Raw genomic sequence first — 17,284 nt, 5'->3', positions numbered from 1 at the left:
TGCTTACAGGACTCAGGTAACAGACATTGCATGCGTCACTGCTGTAGGTCTGAACTGACATAAACTGACCAATCAGATCCCTTGGTCCCGTCGGCTGATTTAGAGGTACAGACAGGTCCCTGGCTCCAGGGAGCCAGGAGGTTAGATACTTTCCCCTGGCCCACCCAACAAGCTGTAGGGCTCCCTGGCCCTACCTCCGCCGTACAACCGCCATTTTGATGTGCCTCATCATTCTCCGACTTAAGCTTTCACAGGGCTGAGGGGGACTCGTTTTCCTCCTCAGAGACGGAGAAATTGAGGGTGTCAGCCATGCTAAAGCAAAGGGTTGAGAGTTTAAATTCAAGGGGGTCCCAGGTGGGTATCTAGACCCCCCATGTGGGTCTCAATGTCACCACCCTATTAGTGTTAGGGACAACCATGTTGTGTGTGTCCCCAAGAGCCAGTGTACAGTTTGATTTAAGCTGTATAAAATGCATTCTTTGAGTTGGCCAGTGAAAGTCAACAAAACATTTGATCTGTCATTTCCTTCAGGCGACATCAACCGCCTCTTGTTTCTCGGTTTATTATTGACTCAACTTCAGAAATACATTTCTCTGGTTTGGAGGACCTTCTGTCTTCAATTTTCCAAAAAGTGCCTCGGATGATTTAGTTTTTTTCTGAATGTTTTTACAGATTTAAAGATCTTTTAATACTTTTTTTCAGTTAAAGAGATGATCTTTTTCTTTCTTTCTCTCTCAATCACTCTCTCTATCAGTCTTTTTCTGTGGGTTCCTAATCCACAGTGAACCTCTCAAAAGACTCTCACTGGTTCCATTCCCCGACTTTCTCTCTCCCTTGTCTCACCCTTCCAAGTCCCCTCTACCTCTCTCTCCTTTTCTCACATCCTGCCGTTCATATCTCTCTCTGTCTTTCTGGATATAGCTCTCTCTCATCTCTGGCTTATATCCTCCCTATATACCTCGCTCTCTATTTCTTATGCACCCATTACCACAATCTCTCTCTCTCTCTCTCTCTCTCTCTCTCTCTCTCGCTCTCTCTCTCTCTCTCTCTCGCTCTCTCTCGCTCTCTCTCTCTTTCTTTCTCTGCCAGACTTGATCTCGGTCTGGAATGGTGTCCTGAGCCACACAGCTTTCAGTACATGACAGTCTGGCTGCAATCTGGCTACAGTCTGGCTACAGCCTGGCTACAGTACAGCCTGGCTGGGCCAGAAGCCATCCTTGGTTCCATTCCTTTCTACTTAACCCATGGCCACACTAGTTATTAGTGTGCCTGGTGAATGGGAGAATCGCTAACACCGTGATGTATTCCATATGAGCTCCTCCAGAGAAACAGACGCCCCCAAAAAAACCTTAAGCAAAAGAAGATCAGACCAAGTTCTTCTTCTGTCTTGGTTACAGCAAGCAAGCTTTGATTAGTGAGACCGGTTCAAAAGCAGCTCACGCATCACATATTCAAAGACGCACGGTTTTTGCATTTGGAAATGCATGACTTCTGCACAAGAACTCCTCACAGCCATGATTAGAGAGAGAGCCTGCTGTGCAGAAGTCAAGTTGTCTACATAGTTTAAATTGGAATGAAATGTAAGAATCCAAATCCTTTTTTTTCTTCCTGAATAAACCAATTAGCAGATAATTTATTGGAGGTTATTTTGGCTGAAAAGGGGAGCAATATATTATTCCTTCTAACAATTGTTTTCATGGATGGATCAAAATTGTAGTTCAGAATAAGTTCAACATTCTGTTAAAAGTGGGACTTCTTCCAAGAAGGAATTTGTACATTTTACCTTCCATTGTTTTCGGTAAACTTGTTATAATTCCCAAAAGTTATTGGAAATGTCGATGAATGTATTTCATTCGTGACCCCTTTTCCCGTTCCAGCAGAGAAATGTCTGGCAACCGTGTGATTGTTCAATGGAAGCCATATTGGGGCACAAATAACAATCATTCCCAAAGCGTACGGACATTGAAATGACACACGTAATAAAATACAGCATACAGAGGTTCTCTTAAAAAGCAGCCTTACATTTTTTTTTTTTTTGTAATATTTAACCAAGGTATATAGCCAAACAAAAAATGCATCATAATCTTACAGGATTCAAGATATTCTATATACCAAATGCAACATAATGAAGTAATGCATATCACTTCATTATATTGCATTCGGTATATAGAATATCTTGAATCCTGTACGATTATGATGCATTTTTTGCAAAGTACTTTCCAGGCATGAAACCAGTGAGCAACCACCAGATCAATAGATCCCAGTCAGATCAGCGCCATACAGGGTGTAATGCCTCCTGCTAGTGGGTGTGATGCATTAAGGCTTAAGCTGAAGTGCTGGAGGGGACAACCAACTAACCCTCTGTGAGATCTGAACAATCTTCAAGGAACATACATTCTGTACCGCGCTGACAGCAGGGACAGCTTGTGGGCAGGAGATACTGGACTATCTCTATTCTGCTGTCAACACCAGATCAGTTGGAAAATCGATGGACTCGCTTTTTTTATTGCCTTGGACCAGAAGGGAATATTTGTGGTTTTCAGTGTTTTTTTGTTTAGCATTTATGTGGTGGCTTGCCCGTGAGCATCATCATACTTGTTTTTATGAAATCGATTTTCTAATCTGAGAGGTTAATTTGTGTCTTCCACTTCTAGTATTGCATGTTGATTTGGAGAAAAGAGCGAGTTTAGGCAAGCCAAAATGGTGGAGGGACAATGGTGAATAAAAAGAAAGCAACACAAGCCGAGCTGATGGCTGTAACTCATTATGATAGTTTAAACCTTTTTTTCTTACAACAATAGACTGTGTGAGTGAATGTGCCTACGGAACCAAGTTCACTTAAGAAGCATACAAGAGGGGATCTATTTTGAAATAAATAACTAAAATAAAAAATTAAGCCTGTGACGTGCTTCTTTTGAAACAACAAATCAAATTTTCCACAGTCTTTTAAAGACCGCGGTGGAGCAGACTAACATGATTTTCTGTACATTTTGAGTTGGCACGGCGTGCACACTCCTTCCACGCAATGGAAATAAATCCTACACACACGAATGGGGTGTACACATGGCGTGCAAAATCAGTGCATAAACAGAATATCGCAGAAATCATTTGACGAATCGGCATACGAAGGACATTGTTGTAAAATAACAGGAAGCCCTGAGCTGAGGCTGACTCAGTGCCCCCCTCCCCCCCCCCCCCCCCCATCCCCCCCGGCCCCTCGAGCAAAATGGCTCCATTGTTCATTAGTGCACATGCCGTTAAGATGTAAAAGCTTCTGTTTTATATATCACTCTCCAATAATTGGATAAACATGTTACCCATCTCATACAAAGGGGGGAAAAAAGCATCAAAGGCCTTGAGTTTTTTCTTTATTTGAAGGGGGAACAAATTGGGGGGGGGGGGGTGGTGAGACTTTGGTGCCAGGGCTTGTCAGAGGGTGGTAAGCTAAACATTCAATGTTCATGAGGGACAACTCTGATAGGCCGGGACAGTAGGGCATGCTTTGATGTCGGTGGAATTTTATGTGTCTCTGTGTATTTCCACGGGAAAAGACGACAAATTGTACATCTTGTCTCAGTGTAGAATTAGAATGACAGTGGTTGTATATCAAGGTTTTTTTCCTCTTTCTTTTCTATGTGAGTGGATACATCGTTTGAAACTGAGTGATGTAAGTGCACACGTGCGTGAAACACACACAACCACACACACTCGCACGCACGCACCCACACGCGCACATACACACACACACACACACACACACACAGACACACACATGCACACATACACACAGACACACCCACACATGTACACACACACACACACAAACACACGATTATGCATTACCTCACTCAAACCAATGTTACCCTGTTTATAATCTTTATAATTAGCTTCATAATAGACATAACTACATTGTACAGGCATATTTATCATGGTTTTATGTACTATCGTTGCCATATGTGGTATTACATAACATTATTTTTGAATTGTTGCAGTAATTCATGAGTGAGTGAGTGAGGGAGATACCAAGCACTTCCTGTACTTTTTGGGGTGTTGGTTTGTTTATCTGATATTTTGGCAACTAGTTTTGGAAGATTATTGTCATAAAACTTAACCTTGATTACATTTTCTGTGGCAATTCAAATGTCTTTTTATTTATTATTTAGTTTCAACCCCACTTGGGTCTACAACCTTACAAAGAAACATGGCATGGCAATTTCAAATGACTAATGCGGCAGTGTGTCTTTTTATTACTTTAATGCTGCAGTATAATTGACGGTTGACATCATGCACGACTCCAGCCCTGCTCCATTTAATCCGGACGACTTTTCACCAGCACGTTATTAACAATATTCAATGTTTCCCCTGGAGTCATGTCAGCTCCGTGCGAGGGGGAGTGGGACGAAGAGACAAGGCCCATTGTAGTGAGCCCGGGCCCAGCTGGACCTAATGCTGGCTACCACTGGAGCCAGCCCAGGGCCCCATCGGCCTGCCATACAGGTGGCAGGTAAATTACCGTCTTGGAATCCCTCTCGACTTGGACAGTTTTCCACTTGGGGGAGTCAATAAAGGAGTGACTGGGACACGGCCAAGATGTCTACAGATGCTCCGGTTGAATGTGGAAGCGTTTGGTGGTGCTCTGCCAAGATGTTCCTGTTTCATGCCCCTGTTTTAATTATTTACACGAAAAATAATTGAGTTCCAAACATAACAGGACTACTTTAGGGCCATTGACCAAAAAAGTATTTTGTCTGTGTGTGTGTGTTTGCGTGTGTGTGTTTGCGTGCCTGGCTGTTTGTGCATGTGTCCATAATGATTAATGCCTCAGCTTTCTTCTGTGCTTTTTGCTCCTCCTTGCCTTTAACCGAATTCCATGTTTGAAAATGTTCTTCAGGTTGTTGACTTTATGATTCATTGAATTTATCTTTGATTTATACGAAGGATGTTGTGTGAGCATGCCGCCACTTTTCAGACAATGGCCTGTTTCACAATCACACACAGATGCTCCTCATAAAGTGTGTTTTATAAACACTGACGGACATACACACACACACACACACGGTATGCATAAAAGCAGACCAACAGACAGACAGATGGACACGCACGGGGTGTGCACACACACACACACACACACACACACACACACACACACACACACACACACACACACACACGTACACATACATATACATAATCAATACACAAGCCTTTCCATGCATGTGCATACACATATAGTGATGTGGTTGATTAATGTTTGCAGGGGTCATCAAAACTCAGTAGGGTCTCACCAGGCTTTGGGCTTCCAGGAAGTTGCCCTTCTGGTAGAGAGGTCACCCAATCAACCAATCACAGCACATTCCTGCAGTCATTGTGTTCAGGGGCCTGGGGCCACACACTTCCTGGTTGTCTTTGAATAAAGTCAGTCATCTTCGGAAATGGCAGGGGAAGGCTGGTGATTGGCCAACCGTACTCCAGTCAGGTCTTCGATTTAAGTACTTTCTATGGGGAAGGGTGGGGGGAATGGGGGTTAAACTGTGTTTAATGGATGATTAATGCAAGCTATACATTTATATTAGATACATCATGGAGCTGAATGCGAGGATCATTTTGATTAATCTGTTTGTATAAGCACACCGTGATTGATTGACGCTAGAAATGCGGTCTGAATATCTAATAACTTGGAATTTAAATCTTGCAATTTAAACTGGTGTAAGACTACACCAGGTTGGTGTAGTCTGGTTCTCCTACATATATGAATGTTTTGCTTATTTGTTTATTTAATCACTTTGTATCACTCTCTAAAAATTAAACAAGCTGACAGAAATCTAGAAATCTAACAAATAACTTAAATAGTTAGCTGGTTCATCAAAACAATCAGAATTGTTTATTCTAACCATAGCCTATACTTTTTTTCACATAGGCCTAGAAATCCAGTATTTTGGTCAGTAAAGACTGTTGCAGGTACAGTTTATGCCTAATAAAGGTGAGAGTGAGGTGAACTCACACAAACACACAAGAACGCACAAGCACGCACGCGTACACATTTACACCAAGTTGATGCACGAGCAATTGAGTTTTGGGTTGTCGCGTGGACGTCAATGCCGCGAAAATCTGAAATGTGAGGAATAAAAAGTATATAATTCTACCCGTTACGTTTCTTTCAGTATACGTTTAAGCTAGTTTATATCTGGTAACTAACTATACTGTCGATTACCTATCTAGGTGAGTCATGTTGTCGTTCATTTTAATTCATAAACGTAATTGTAAGCCTACATACACATGTATAGGTAGGCCTACCTATTAAATAGATTCGATAAGCTATGGTTTTAAAGAATAGATAGCTTCTGACGTTGACAATTACTTATATATGTTCTTATCCCCTACAATTAGGCAATCACGAGATATAAGTGGTCCAAGGAGAGCGTTTACGTTCAGTGTGGAAGATGTCTGCTCAGAATAATATCGCCATCTGTGAATTGCACCCCAACATCTCCCATCCGGTGAGCTGAATATAATTAAGTTATTAAAACGATAGCTCATCAAGAGGCTGTACACAGCTTCTCTGTCTATGGATGGCTACTATTGAGGTTGTTTTGTTCTAATTCCTTATACTTGTATACATATTCAATTGTGGCTGAGACTAGGTCAGGCTACAACTCTGACGTAGGCCTATATTATCCATTCATCATTTGTTAAATGCAAAAAGTGAAACGTGATCGATGTACCTTATGTATGTTTTTGCAGAGGGTAGTTGGTGTAGTTATCGGCAAAACGGATGTCCGGAGCTTCCCCGACAGAAGACGTAAATATATATATATTTTTGTAATATCTTGACTGCTAGACTATGCTCGTTTATAGTTAACTTCAACTATAATTGGAAACAAATGTTTTGTACAATACTCCCCCCTTGTGGTACTTTTGTTATTTTTTCTATTGAATTTAAATATACAGCTGCACACAACAACCCCGTACTTCTGAATTACAGATATCGGTTTTGATAGATTCACCTTCAGCTTTACGGTGAAGGACTCCCCGGATTACTTCATCAACGTGTCGGCCTGGGGTAACGATGGATACATCAATGTCCTCTCTGGCAGCTTTAACATTGGAGAATGTGGTGAGCAGTGACGTGCAAAGGAATTGTGAAGGGAGGTGGCTCAAGCAAAGATAGAGCACCCCCATTTAATGATACCCAATTCATACATCAAGCTTTTGTAACTCCAAAAGAAATATCTTTGCAGTTAATTACACGAGAAGAGTGCAATGTCCCCAGGTGGTTTGTTTAGCAATTTTTTTATTATTATTTATGATGGGTTGAAAATTCAGTCGCTTCCATATAATGCATCTGGGCAAGTTCAAAACTTTTTCATAACTTATGTCAGAGTTTAGGCTGCTCTGCTCCAAACAGTGCATTTGTTTTTCCTTCCGTTTTAAAGTTTAGATAAAATATAATAAATAAAATTAAATAGGTGGAGTATATTTACCCTCATGGCGATTGTTACCACCAATTGTTGATAGACATGGTAGGGAGGTAACATAGCAAAAAGGGATTGAAATTACACTTTTACAACCAGGCACCATTCAAAGAAACAAAGGGTTCATTAAAAATCAACAGTATGGAATACAGGAACAAGGAAACAAACAAGAAAATAAACCAAAAATTGCTTCAGGGTAGCCAAGGCTGAAATAATAACTAGAAAATCCCAGACATTTAAACAAAACCTCAAGGCTTCAACAACAACAAAAAAAGTCTTATGTACCTCTCTATTCTAACACAAAAAAAAAACATGGGGAAAGAAAATATCAGCTTACCCGTCCACCGCTTATTTAGGCTCTCTTAAAAAAAAAAAAACACCACAACCAGAGCGCTCAGTGCAAAACAACAGCCAGAGAGAGAGCAAAAAGAGAGAGGGCACAGTATCTGGTGCTGGCCTGATTGCTGATCGGGTACAAGTGCAAGTCATTAGCCGTAACAGCGATGTAGACAAGTGAGTCACTTATTAGCGTAAACTTATGTGGCCATTGCAGTAACCAATAACAGTACACTGACATTATGGCAATGGTGCAATGTAATGTAGTAACAGCATTTCAGACTTTGAGGTACTTTGAAGTACAAACTACATAAAAAGTTGACAGCGTCAGGGATTCAGACCACACCCCCTGCTAACCCCCCTTTCCAGGGGGGTTAGCAATCCCTCATCAAAGGGTTGGGGAGAGGCCACCCAGATAGGTAATCGAGAGTAGAGTTAGTTACAAGTTAGTTACAAGAGGTCCAGGCAGTGAAGGGCTTGGCAATGGTTTTTGCCATGGAGAGCAGCATCTTTGGGATGCCGCTGGGACACTTTCTTCGCTCCCTACCGCGAGGGGCTCCAGTCTGGCTTGTCTTCTGGTTGGAGATGCTTTAGGGAGGCAGCAGGGGCAGCAGGCTGAGACAGTCCAGCCCCCGAGGCTGGGGCAGAGGCCCAAGACTCTCTGATCTTGGCCTCAGCCATTTAATTTCCTTTGCCTGAAAATGCTTTGCTGAACCAGCAACAGACAACGGCAGGATGGGGTGCCTGGAACCGTCTTGGTGGTGATGGTAGTGGACTCACCACCTGATAATTAATCCGGGGGCTCCAGTTGAATAGGTCTGGGATAGGGGGGTGAGTAGCGGTCATCAGAGGGTTGGAGCAGGCGCGGAAGTAGTAAAGGGCTCGGCAATGGCTTTGGCCACAGAGGACATCTTGAGGATGCCGCTGGAGCACTTGTGTCGGTCCCCACTGGGAAAGGCTCCAGTCTGGCCAGGCTTCTGGGCGGAGATGCCTAAAGAGGCAGCAGGCAGAGATAGGCCTGAGGCTGGGGCCGAGGCAAAAGGCCTTTTCATTTCCTTCTCCTGGCAACGCTTTGCTGACAACCAGCAAGAGACAACAGCACTTGCATGACAGCTTGTAGGAGGGGCTCCAGTCTGACTCGTCTTCTGGGTGGAGGTCCCTGTCCAACAGAGCAATTATAATAAACTTAAAATTAAATATAAAGACTGGAATCTCTGAACTTGAGCCTCGTGGGCTCTGTCATCTCAAAACTTCAGATGATACCATTTTTAACCTTGGCCTCACCCTTTTAATTTCCTTCTCCTGGCAACATTTCGCTGACCACCAGCAACAGACAACAGCTCGACCGCTGGACAGCACCCCCCTGCAGGGTCGTGCTGAGAGGCATCATCCAAGTACTCGCAGGATGGGGTGCCTGGAGCCGTCTTGGTGGGGATGTTCCAGACTCACCACCTAATAAGTAATCCAGGCTGTGAGTTGAATGGGTTGAATGAGTTGAATGGGTTAGGGGGATAGGAAGCTGTCATCAAGGGGTTGGGGAGGGGGTGCAGGAAGTGAAGGGTTTACCAATGGTAATGGCCATGGAGGACGGCATCTTGCAGAGGCGGGTGGGGCGCTTTGGCGGCTCACGGACAGGAGGGGCTTCAGTCTGACCAAGTTGGCCATCGTGCTGACCTCAGCCACCATCAGCTGGGTCAGTGAGTCCATGGCAAGGCGCTGCAGGACTTCAAAGATACTGGTGAGGGCCTCCAGCAGGGACCCAACAAAGTCTTTCTTGAGTCAGCTGGAAGTAAGGGAGGTCCTTCTCTTGTATCTACAAGAGAACCATTGAAATGTGAGTGATAACGTTCAGTTTTATATACGAGAACTACTGACCCTTGGGTGTGGCCGAACAGAGACCTACCTCCAAACAGAGCCCTGATGCTGGAGATCGACCCCCTGCTGGGTCACACTGAGGGGCATCATCTAATTCCTCTAAAGATGGGGTCCAAGGAGCCATCTTGAGGATGCCACTGGGGCACCGGTGGCGCTCCCCACTGGGAAGGGCTCCGGTCTGGCCAGGCTTCTGGGCAGGGACGCCTCAGGAGGCAGCAGGCCGAGATATTCCAGACTGTCTGGTCTTGGCCTCAGCCTATTAATTTCCTTCTCCTGGCAATGCTTTGCTGACAACCAGCCACAGACAACAGCCCTACCTCTGGACAGAAACCCCCTGCAGAGAGCGTTAGGGCGTTAGGGTGTTAGGGCTGAGAGACGTCATCAACGTACTCGCAGGATGGGGTGCCTGGAGCAGTTGGGTGGTGATGGTGCCGGACTCACCACCTAATAAGTAATCCAGGCTGTGAGTTGAATAGGCCTGGGTTAAGGGGTTAGGAAGCTGTCATCAAAGGGTTGGGAAGGGGGCACAGAAAGTGAAGGGCTTTCCAATGTCTTTGGCAATGGAGGACAGAATCTTCCTGAGGCGGCTGGGGCGCTTGGGCTGCTCAACGACAGGAGCGGCTCCAGCCTGACGTGTCTCCTGGGTGGAGGTCCCTGTCCAACAAAGCCATTATAATCAACTCATTAAATATTGGTTATTATTAACACACTGCACTGTCCTGATTTTTAGTAATCTGGGCTTGTTGTCGGGTTACTTACCGGCAAGGTTTTTGGGGTCGGTGTCAGGAGCAGGCACAGCGGGGACTTGCAGAGGACAGACTCTGGAGGACCTGCAGAGGAAGCTGGGGCCCTTGGGCCGCTCACTGACAGGAGAGGCTCTAGCCTGGCTTTTCTTCTTGGTGGAGGTCCCTGTCCAACGGAGTAATTGTAATCAACTAATTAAATATTGGTTCTAATTAACACAATGCACACTCTCCGTGTTCTAACATATTACAACATCTTTTTTTAAATCTTGGGCTATGTGTCGGGTAACTTACCGGCTACGTTGTTGTTGTCGGTGTCAGGAGCCGGCACAGCAGGGACTACTGGAGGACTGACTTTTGCGGACGTCTTCCTCGTCCATAGTTTAAGGGAGGCAGCAGGGGCAGAGGCCAAGGACCTGATCTTGAGCCTCAGTCTTTTAATTTCCTTTGCCTGGGAAGGCTTTGCTGACAACCTCTCTGTTGCCAGCTTCATCAGCCGTCTAAAGATGCCCTGTATGCGTTTCTGTCCTCCGCTGTATTGATACAAGAGGTGGGCCGGACAGAGGCCAACCGCGGGACAGACCCCTGACTCTAAAGAGTCACCCCCTGCTGGGTCGTGCTGAGGGCCCTTAATGATGGTGGCCAAGTGGACCACCAACATCTGCAGCGTCTCACAGGAAACAGTGGAGGCAACGCTGATAGTCACCGGGACGCTGGACTCCAAGATGGGCGTGGTCAGGGCGGTGAGGATGACCACATTGGCCATCGTGCTGACCTCAGCCACCATCAGCTGGGTCAGTGAGTCCATGGCAAGGCGCTGCGGGACACCGAAGATACTTGTGAGGGCCTCATGCAGGGACCCAACAAAGCTGGCTCTGAGTCCTTCTTCAGTCAGCTGGAAGTAAGGGAGGTCCTTCTCTGTGGGTGGAGGCTTGTATCTACAAGAGAACCATTGAAACTTAAGTGATCACGTTCAGTTAATGTTCTAGAATTACTGACCCTGACCCTTCACATGTTGATATGGCTTAATGGTGATGAACATTTATGATCCTTTCAAATATGTTGGTGATAATAAGGTGAATAGAATTTATTTTCAACCGGTTAGAAAACATTTGACAAATCTATGCAGAAAAAATGAAAATGAACTTCAGACATCTTCAGCGTCGTCTCAACGTACCCAACGCCCGTGTTTCGACAGGCGTGGCCATGGCGCTGTATGTATTCCACAATCCTCGGCATGACAGGGGCCAGAGTGGCCTTCACTAGGAACGAGATCAGTTCCGTCACCACGGCGACCATCTGGTCACGCACACACGGCTCCAGGTCCCCACTCGCTGGATCCCTCCACAGCCTGAAATATAAAGTGATTTGGTTTTAGCACCATGTTGCGTTAAAACCAGAAAAAAATCAAAAAATAAATTAAATAAATATATATATATTTATAAAACGGGTGGCTTAAATCAAGCGATCTGATTGGTTCCCAACTGTTGTATATTGAGCGTATACACACAGCTATGACGCCCGTTTAGTTTACAGAGTTCAGTATCACTCCGCGGAGTCCGCGCCGAACTTGAACTGTTGTTATATATAAAAGCAATAGCATAGTTCACTGAAGCCTAAAAACATGTTGATTGCTGGAGAGGGTGGAAATGTTGTACAGCAATAGGCACACGGTCGCCGGCAATTCTGCCGGCGAACCAAGCTACCGTCTCTAGCCTTCTCGCTGAAGGACGCTACAGTGTGTTGCATAGCAACCGCCGCACACTTTGCAGGCAGCCAGGAGGGACTACTTTTCTGTATTCGTTAAAAAAAAAGCTTTTCCGACTTTCTAGCTTTTTCAAAATTGCGGGTGTCTATGACTTTCATTTTGCCATACTAACCGTTTTATGAAAGCAATAGATCACTTCAGTCAGTGGTATACGGTCATTATACCACAGTTAAGGGGCGTTGTCCGTCCCGACGCGCAGCGGAGGGACGGCGACCCCCTTATAATGACCGTATACCACAGCCTGTCGTGATCTATTACTTAAATATATATATATATATAATAAGTGTGGTTGCCATTTGGGCCCGCTACCACGCTAAAATCCTATCTGGCATTATATCATGTTATACAGCATAAACATGCCGGATCCGTTAGCCTGCAGGCTAGCGATGCTAGCTTGGGTAAACATTGCTCAATGGACGAAGCGCATGTTGTTAGTAACTAGGCAACGGTTGGCAAATAGCTCATTAATATATATAGCTCATCGCTATAAACTCGCTAAAAATGTTGGCATGACGGTATGATATCGTGAAAACTATACGAGAAGATATTTACACAATCGGGCAGGAGAATACACATTTAAAAACAGTTAATAAAGGGACACACGATATAGCCCAACAAGGCGTGCTTGCATTGCGATCACCGAACATTTGCGTTGCTATGCTTAACTTTAACTTCAGCGTTGAATTCAGCTGTCCAACTTACCGAGGTGAGAAACCTTTCAGGCCATCGAGGATCACCTGTCGGATCGAGTTCATGCCAACCGGAGCGTACTGCGGCTGGACCATCTTGATAGCGAAATCAGTCATCTTCTTCCACTTCTTGAACTTTCTCCTGTCTCTCGTCGAGTCTTCTTTCAGAACCGACGCTAGCGACGCAACACGCGAATTTATAGACGCATAGACGTCACAAAGGTAAACGCGTACCTGGTTGTTCGGGTTACAATGGAATTGTAACGGAAAGCCTTAAAGCCTTAAAGCCTTCTGATTGGTCGGCCGAAAAGTGATTGACAGGTTATTCAAGCATTTTAATTGGACGGGCTGAAAAATGCTGCGCTGGTGAAAAATGAGCTTTATTCAGTTCTGATTTGTTGCAGCAATTTGCGTGCTTTTTGTTGACTCATGAAACCTTTTTCTTTGTTAAAGTGGTCGTTGAAAATCCTTTAGTGGCCAGCAAAGATCCAGAGAAAGAAAACAAATTTTGCCCAACAACACCAAGGTAAAATAAATCAACTGTTTATTTTTTCTTCCTTTTACCATTTAAACGGGTGATGTTTGACCATGGTCTGGTTGTAGATTGCTTGAATGGGTAATATGAGTTTCATTCTTGTCTGTTGACAACACATGTCAGTCTGACAGTTAGGTAGTAACAATTCACCAACATCGGACGCATCAAAGTGTACACCTTTTGACCCATGGACTTCCCTTCGCCCGTCCTCTCTTCCAGCCTCTACAGGTTGCTGGTGTCAGAGAACCACTCCCGGGTGTTGCTGTGTGCAGACATGGACACAGCTGACAGGCTGCTCCCTCTGCTCCACCTTCCTGTGAAGGACCCCAGAGACTTCTACTCCCTTGGGGACATAGTGGCCAATGGGCAGGGTCTGGACGGAAGTTTCCTGAATATACTAGCTGCAGTGAGATCGGTAGGGTACTTAAACTGAGGGTGAGTATATGTAGGCAACAGGCAAAGTGTTGGAAGCATGCTGGGTTGAATGCAAGTTAGCTGAGAAAGGAGCAGGATACACTCTTTGAAACGTAATTCTCTTGTCTTATTGTGGACTTTGAACAAAACCCGTTCATCTAGCAAATGCACCTGGATAATGTGTATCCAATCGTGTCTAAAATCATCCATCCTTCCACCAAAACCTAAAAAGGCTTAATGATATAAATAATGTTGTATGAATGTCTTTAGATTGCAGAACCGAAGCAATTCACAACATCAGACGGCCGTAAAGGCCAAAGGCTGGAGGTGAAGCTCTTTGATGACTCTGTGACTTCATTCTCCTTAGTCTGGTGAGGGTGGTGTTCCATTTGCTTCAGCACAAAATGTTAGAGAATGTAGATTATATGTGTATATAACATGCACATGTAGATGAAAGGGAAAATGAAAGTAAGCAGTGCATGCTTATTTTACATCAATTGTATTTTACATAGCAACAGAGAAAGTAGCTCAGTAAGCATATTTGCAAATTGAGCTTGCCATCAATTATTAGATTGATTGATTGGTCGAGTGATTGCCCGGACCTCTGTTCACCCCCATGTGTTTTTGATTTTCACCATGTGTCCACCCCACCTCTGCGTGTCAACTCCCTAACCTCACACAAACAGCTGGGACAGAGAGGCCATTCAACTCATACAAACCCTGGTACCAAAGGAGACGGGTAGGTTAACAGCAGCTAACCCTTCTCGCTTACAAAATGAATATTTCCTTAACCTAATGCAGAAATAACATGCTTGTCAAATTCCATAGGCTGTGAGTCTTGATATAGACATCCACTATAACCGACAGTTGTTGTTTTTTTTCTCTTTCCTGCTTTCTTTTCTCAAAGTTCTCTTCATCGCAGATGCCAAGATCAGTTTTGACAGTTTCCGAAACTGTATGGCGGCAACAGTTAACTCCAAAACTATTGTTACTGTCAACCCTGGTAAGAATATATTTGGCATTTAGGAGTAGCTTAATGTTTACACAAACTGCATCCTATGGGTACTAACTTGGGTCATGCATCATCACTTACCTTTAATGAAAAACAGGTACACTGTTGGTTTGTGAATGAAGTCCATAAACCTCTTGAATGATTAATAATAGGTTCTGTCAAATAGGACACACACCACAGTTAAGCTCTAAGCCACACATCACAACAGCAATGAGAAAGCTAGAAGCCATTCATTTCCATTCCAACCTTTTGAGAATACTTCAAATTTCACCAACCACAACTGTGATTGACATTTCTGGGCTGGAGTACATGTTACTAACACAACAATTGCTGTGGATTATGTGTCTAACTATGTGAATGTATACTTGATGAGTATGTGTTTGTGTCCATCACAGACACCAAGGAGGCTGGCCTGTTGTTCAGCCATGCCAAGGAGATGTCTAGCTCAGGGCTGCTGGAGGACGATGACAGGCCAGACGACATGCCCGGTAGGTCAGACAGGAGCCTTGCTGTTTGACCATCTTACTGTTTTATCATTCTTTTATACTTGTTTAATATTAACACAACTACAAACAACGACGAATAGCTTGTCTGTTCTTCCTCTTTACTTCCTGCAAAATGACAAACGTGTTGTTTGTGTGTTTCCTTCCCGTCGCTCCCCAGTGGACTCCATCACGGATGTGTACACAGTGAACCATCTGAAGCTGAGGGCCCAGGAGAGCCCCGAGGTCTTCTTCGGCCTCACCTACAGCTTCATCTCCAGGCTGGACTTGGACTCCTCCATCTCCAGAGTCATCAAAACCAAATGGTAGGTTGACCCACCAGTGTGACATGCAGAGACGTTCTACAACAGATTCACATTCAGTTCAGATCATAACTTCTACATTACAAAATCTACATTTACCGCAATTTTCTATGTACAACTTTTCAGAAAATATGGACGTTTAAAATAATAATTTCAATAATATACAGAGATTATTGTTTTTGTATTCATAGTAACAGCAATGACACAATACTACATAAAAAATCCCTATAAAAAACGGGTTTAGAATCTAACCAGCCAACCTCTAAAATAAATAAGTGACATAGATAAACAGATGAATAGATGTTTGGCTGGATGGACGGAATTGTATCCATCCCACAGGAAATAACATACATTCCCAGGGTTTTACCCTAACACCAAAAGTATTTAAGGTATATCATACTACCAGCATCCAGTGACCCAACTCCCTCCACCTCCTCAGCGCTAGGTGCAAGTACCAGATGAACGAGGAGCTGCAGAGCTGTACCAACCCCTCGTGTCCAGGCAGGGACCAGCCCCTGTCACTGACCACAGGGTTCGACCTGCAGGTGGATGTCACTGACCACACCGGCACCCTGCAGGCCTGCTCCCTAAGGAGCCCCGTCGCTGAGAAGACGCTAGGCTGCACTGTGAGTAGGCTCCAGGAGGGTCAAGACTCCTCTATGAGCGAGGTGCCCTGGTAGGGGCTAGGCATGTTGCTCAAGGGTGCCTACAATGTAGGCAGATGTAAGGGGATGGGATCCTTTTGGTTGGTAGTAGAATGTTCCATTGCAATATTCTGGAAGTCATGAAGATATTGAGACCAAATATGGATTTCATTGATTTATATATAACTAGTGCAGCACCACAGTGCCACCCAGTGGGCAATAGATTGAACTCGAAAAAACGATCCATACATTTAGCTAACTGAAGTGACTCAAATGATTAAATATTGATATTAATTAATTGAGAAACTGTACAATATTGGAAAAGGGCACATTTTTTAGCCCTTAGTAATTAGTATTTTTTTGCTATTACTATTTAAATGTTTGTTGTCCAGTGTCAATGCACCTGCAAGATAACAAGATGATTTTCATCCTATCATGCAGATCGAGGAGTTCACAGGTCTCACTGATGAAGAGCGTACTGCATTCAAATGGAAGTTTCTTCTGGAGAGATGCAAAATACACATGAAGGTAGATCAAAAGTATTGGCCACACAATCTACCACTGCTTTTCTTTCTACCATCTAGTCGTTTGGCAGACAATTTTCATTCAAAGTGGCCTACAGTGAGTTCAGATACATGTTAGAAGAACAGGTAGGGTAGGTTTTGGCCTACCTTCAGGTAGGCTGGGGACCAAACCCAGTAACCTTTGTCTGAGAGTCAAACACCCTAGATGCCCTTAACACACTTATCCTGCTGTTTGATATTGTACGTATATATATTACCAAATGAAAAAGACATATATACACATCTACAACTGATCAAAACATTGAACCCATTGTAGGTTCTCCCGTCCACCAAGGTGAGGTCAGGTATCAGAGGGATGATCCTAGCGTGCTCATTGGCTGATCCAGGGGAAGTGAAGCAGCATATGTCCGCCCTGCTGCAGTGAGCTCCAATGTAAAGCAAGAGGAGCAGAGCAGGAAGTTCCTACA

General features: G+C 44.2%; 1 protein-coding gene across 1 annotated transcript; it reads left to right on the top strand.

Annotated features, from left to right (window-relative positions):
• Positions 1-6,440: 6,440 nt before the first annotated feature.
• Positions 6,441-17,241, top strand: meiob (meiosis specific with OB-fold; the record flags this gene model as incomplete). Its single annotated transcript, XM_084485473.1, has 13 exons — positions 6,441-6,497; positions 6,742-6,799; positions 6,983-7,114; positions 13,337-13,409; positions 13,638-13,833; positions 14,103-14,203; positions 14,519-14,571; positions 14,740-14,835; positions 15,240-15,332; positions 15,508-15,652; positions 16,089-16,275; positions 16,735-16,821; positions 17,134-17,241. The coding sequence occupies 13 exons, from the start codon at positions 6,441-6,443 to the stop codon at positions 17,239-17,241; spliced, it is 1,386 nt and encodes a 461-aa protein (XP_084341599.1).
• Between the last annotated feature and the right edge of the window lie 43 nt (positions 17,242-17,284).

Source organism: Micromesistius poutassou, assembly GCF_964030765.1.
Source record: "Micromesistius poutassou genome assembly, chromosome: 21".
Taxonomy (NCBI): Eukaryota; Metazoa; Chordata; class Actinopteri; order Gadiformes; family Gadidae; genus Micromesistius; species Micromesistius poutassou.
This window is presented reverse-complemented; position numbering and strand designations above follow the sequence as displayed.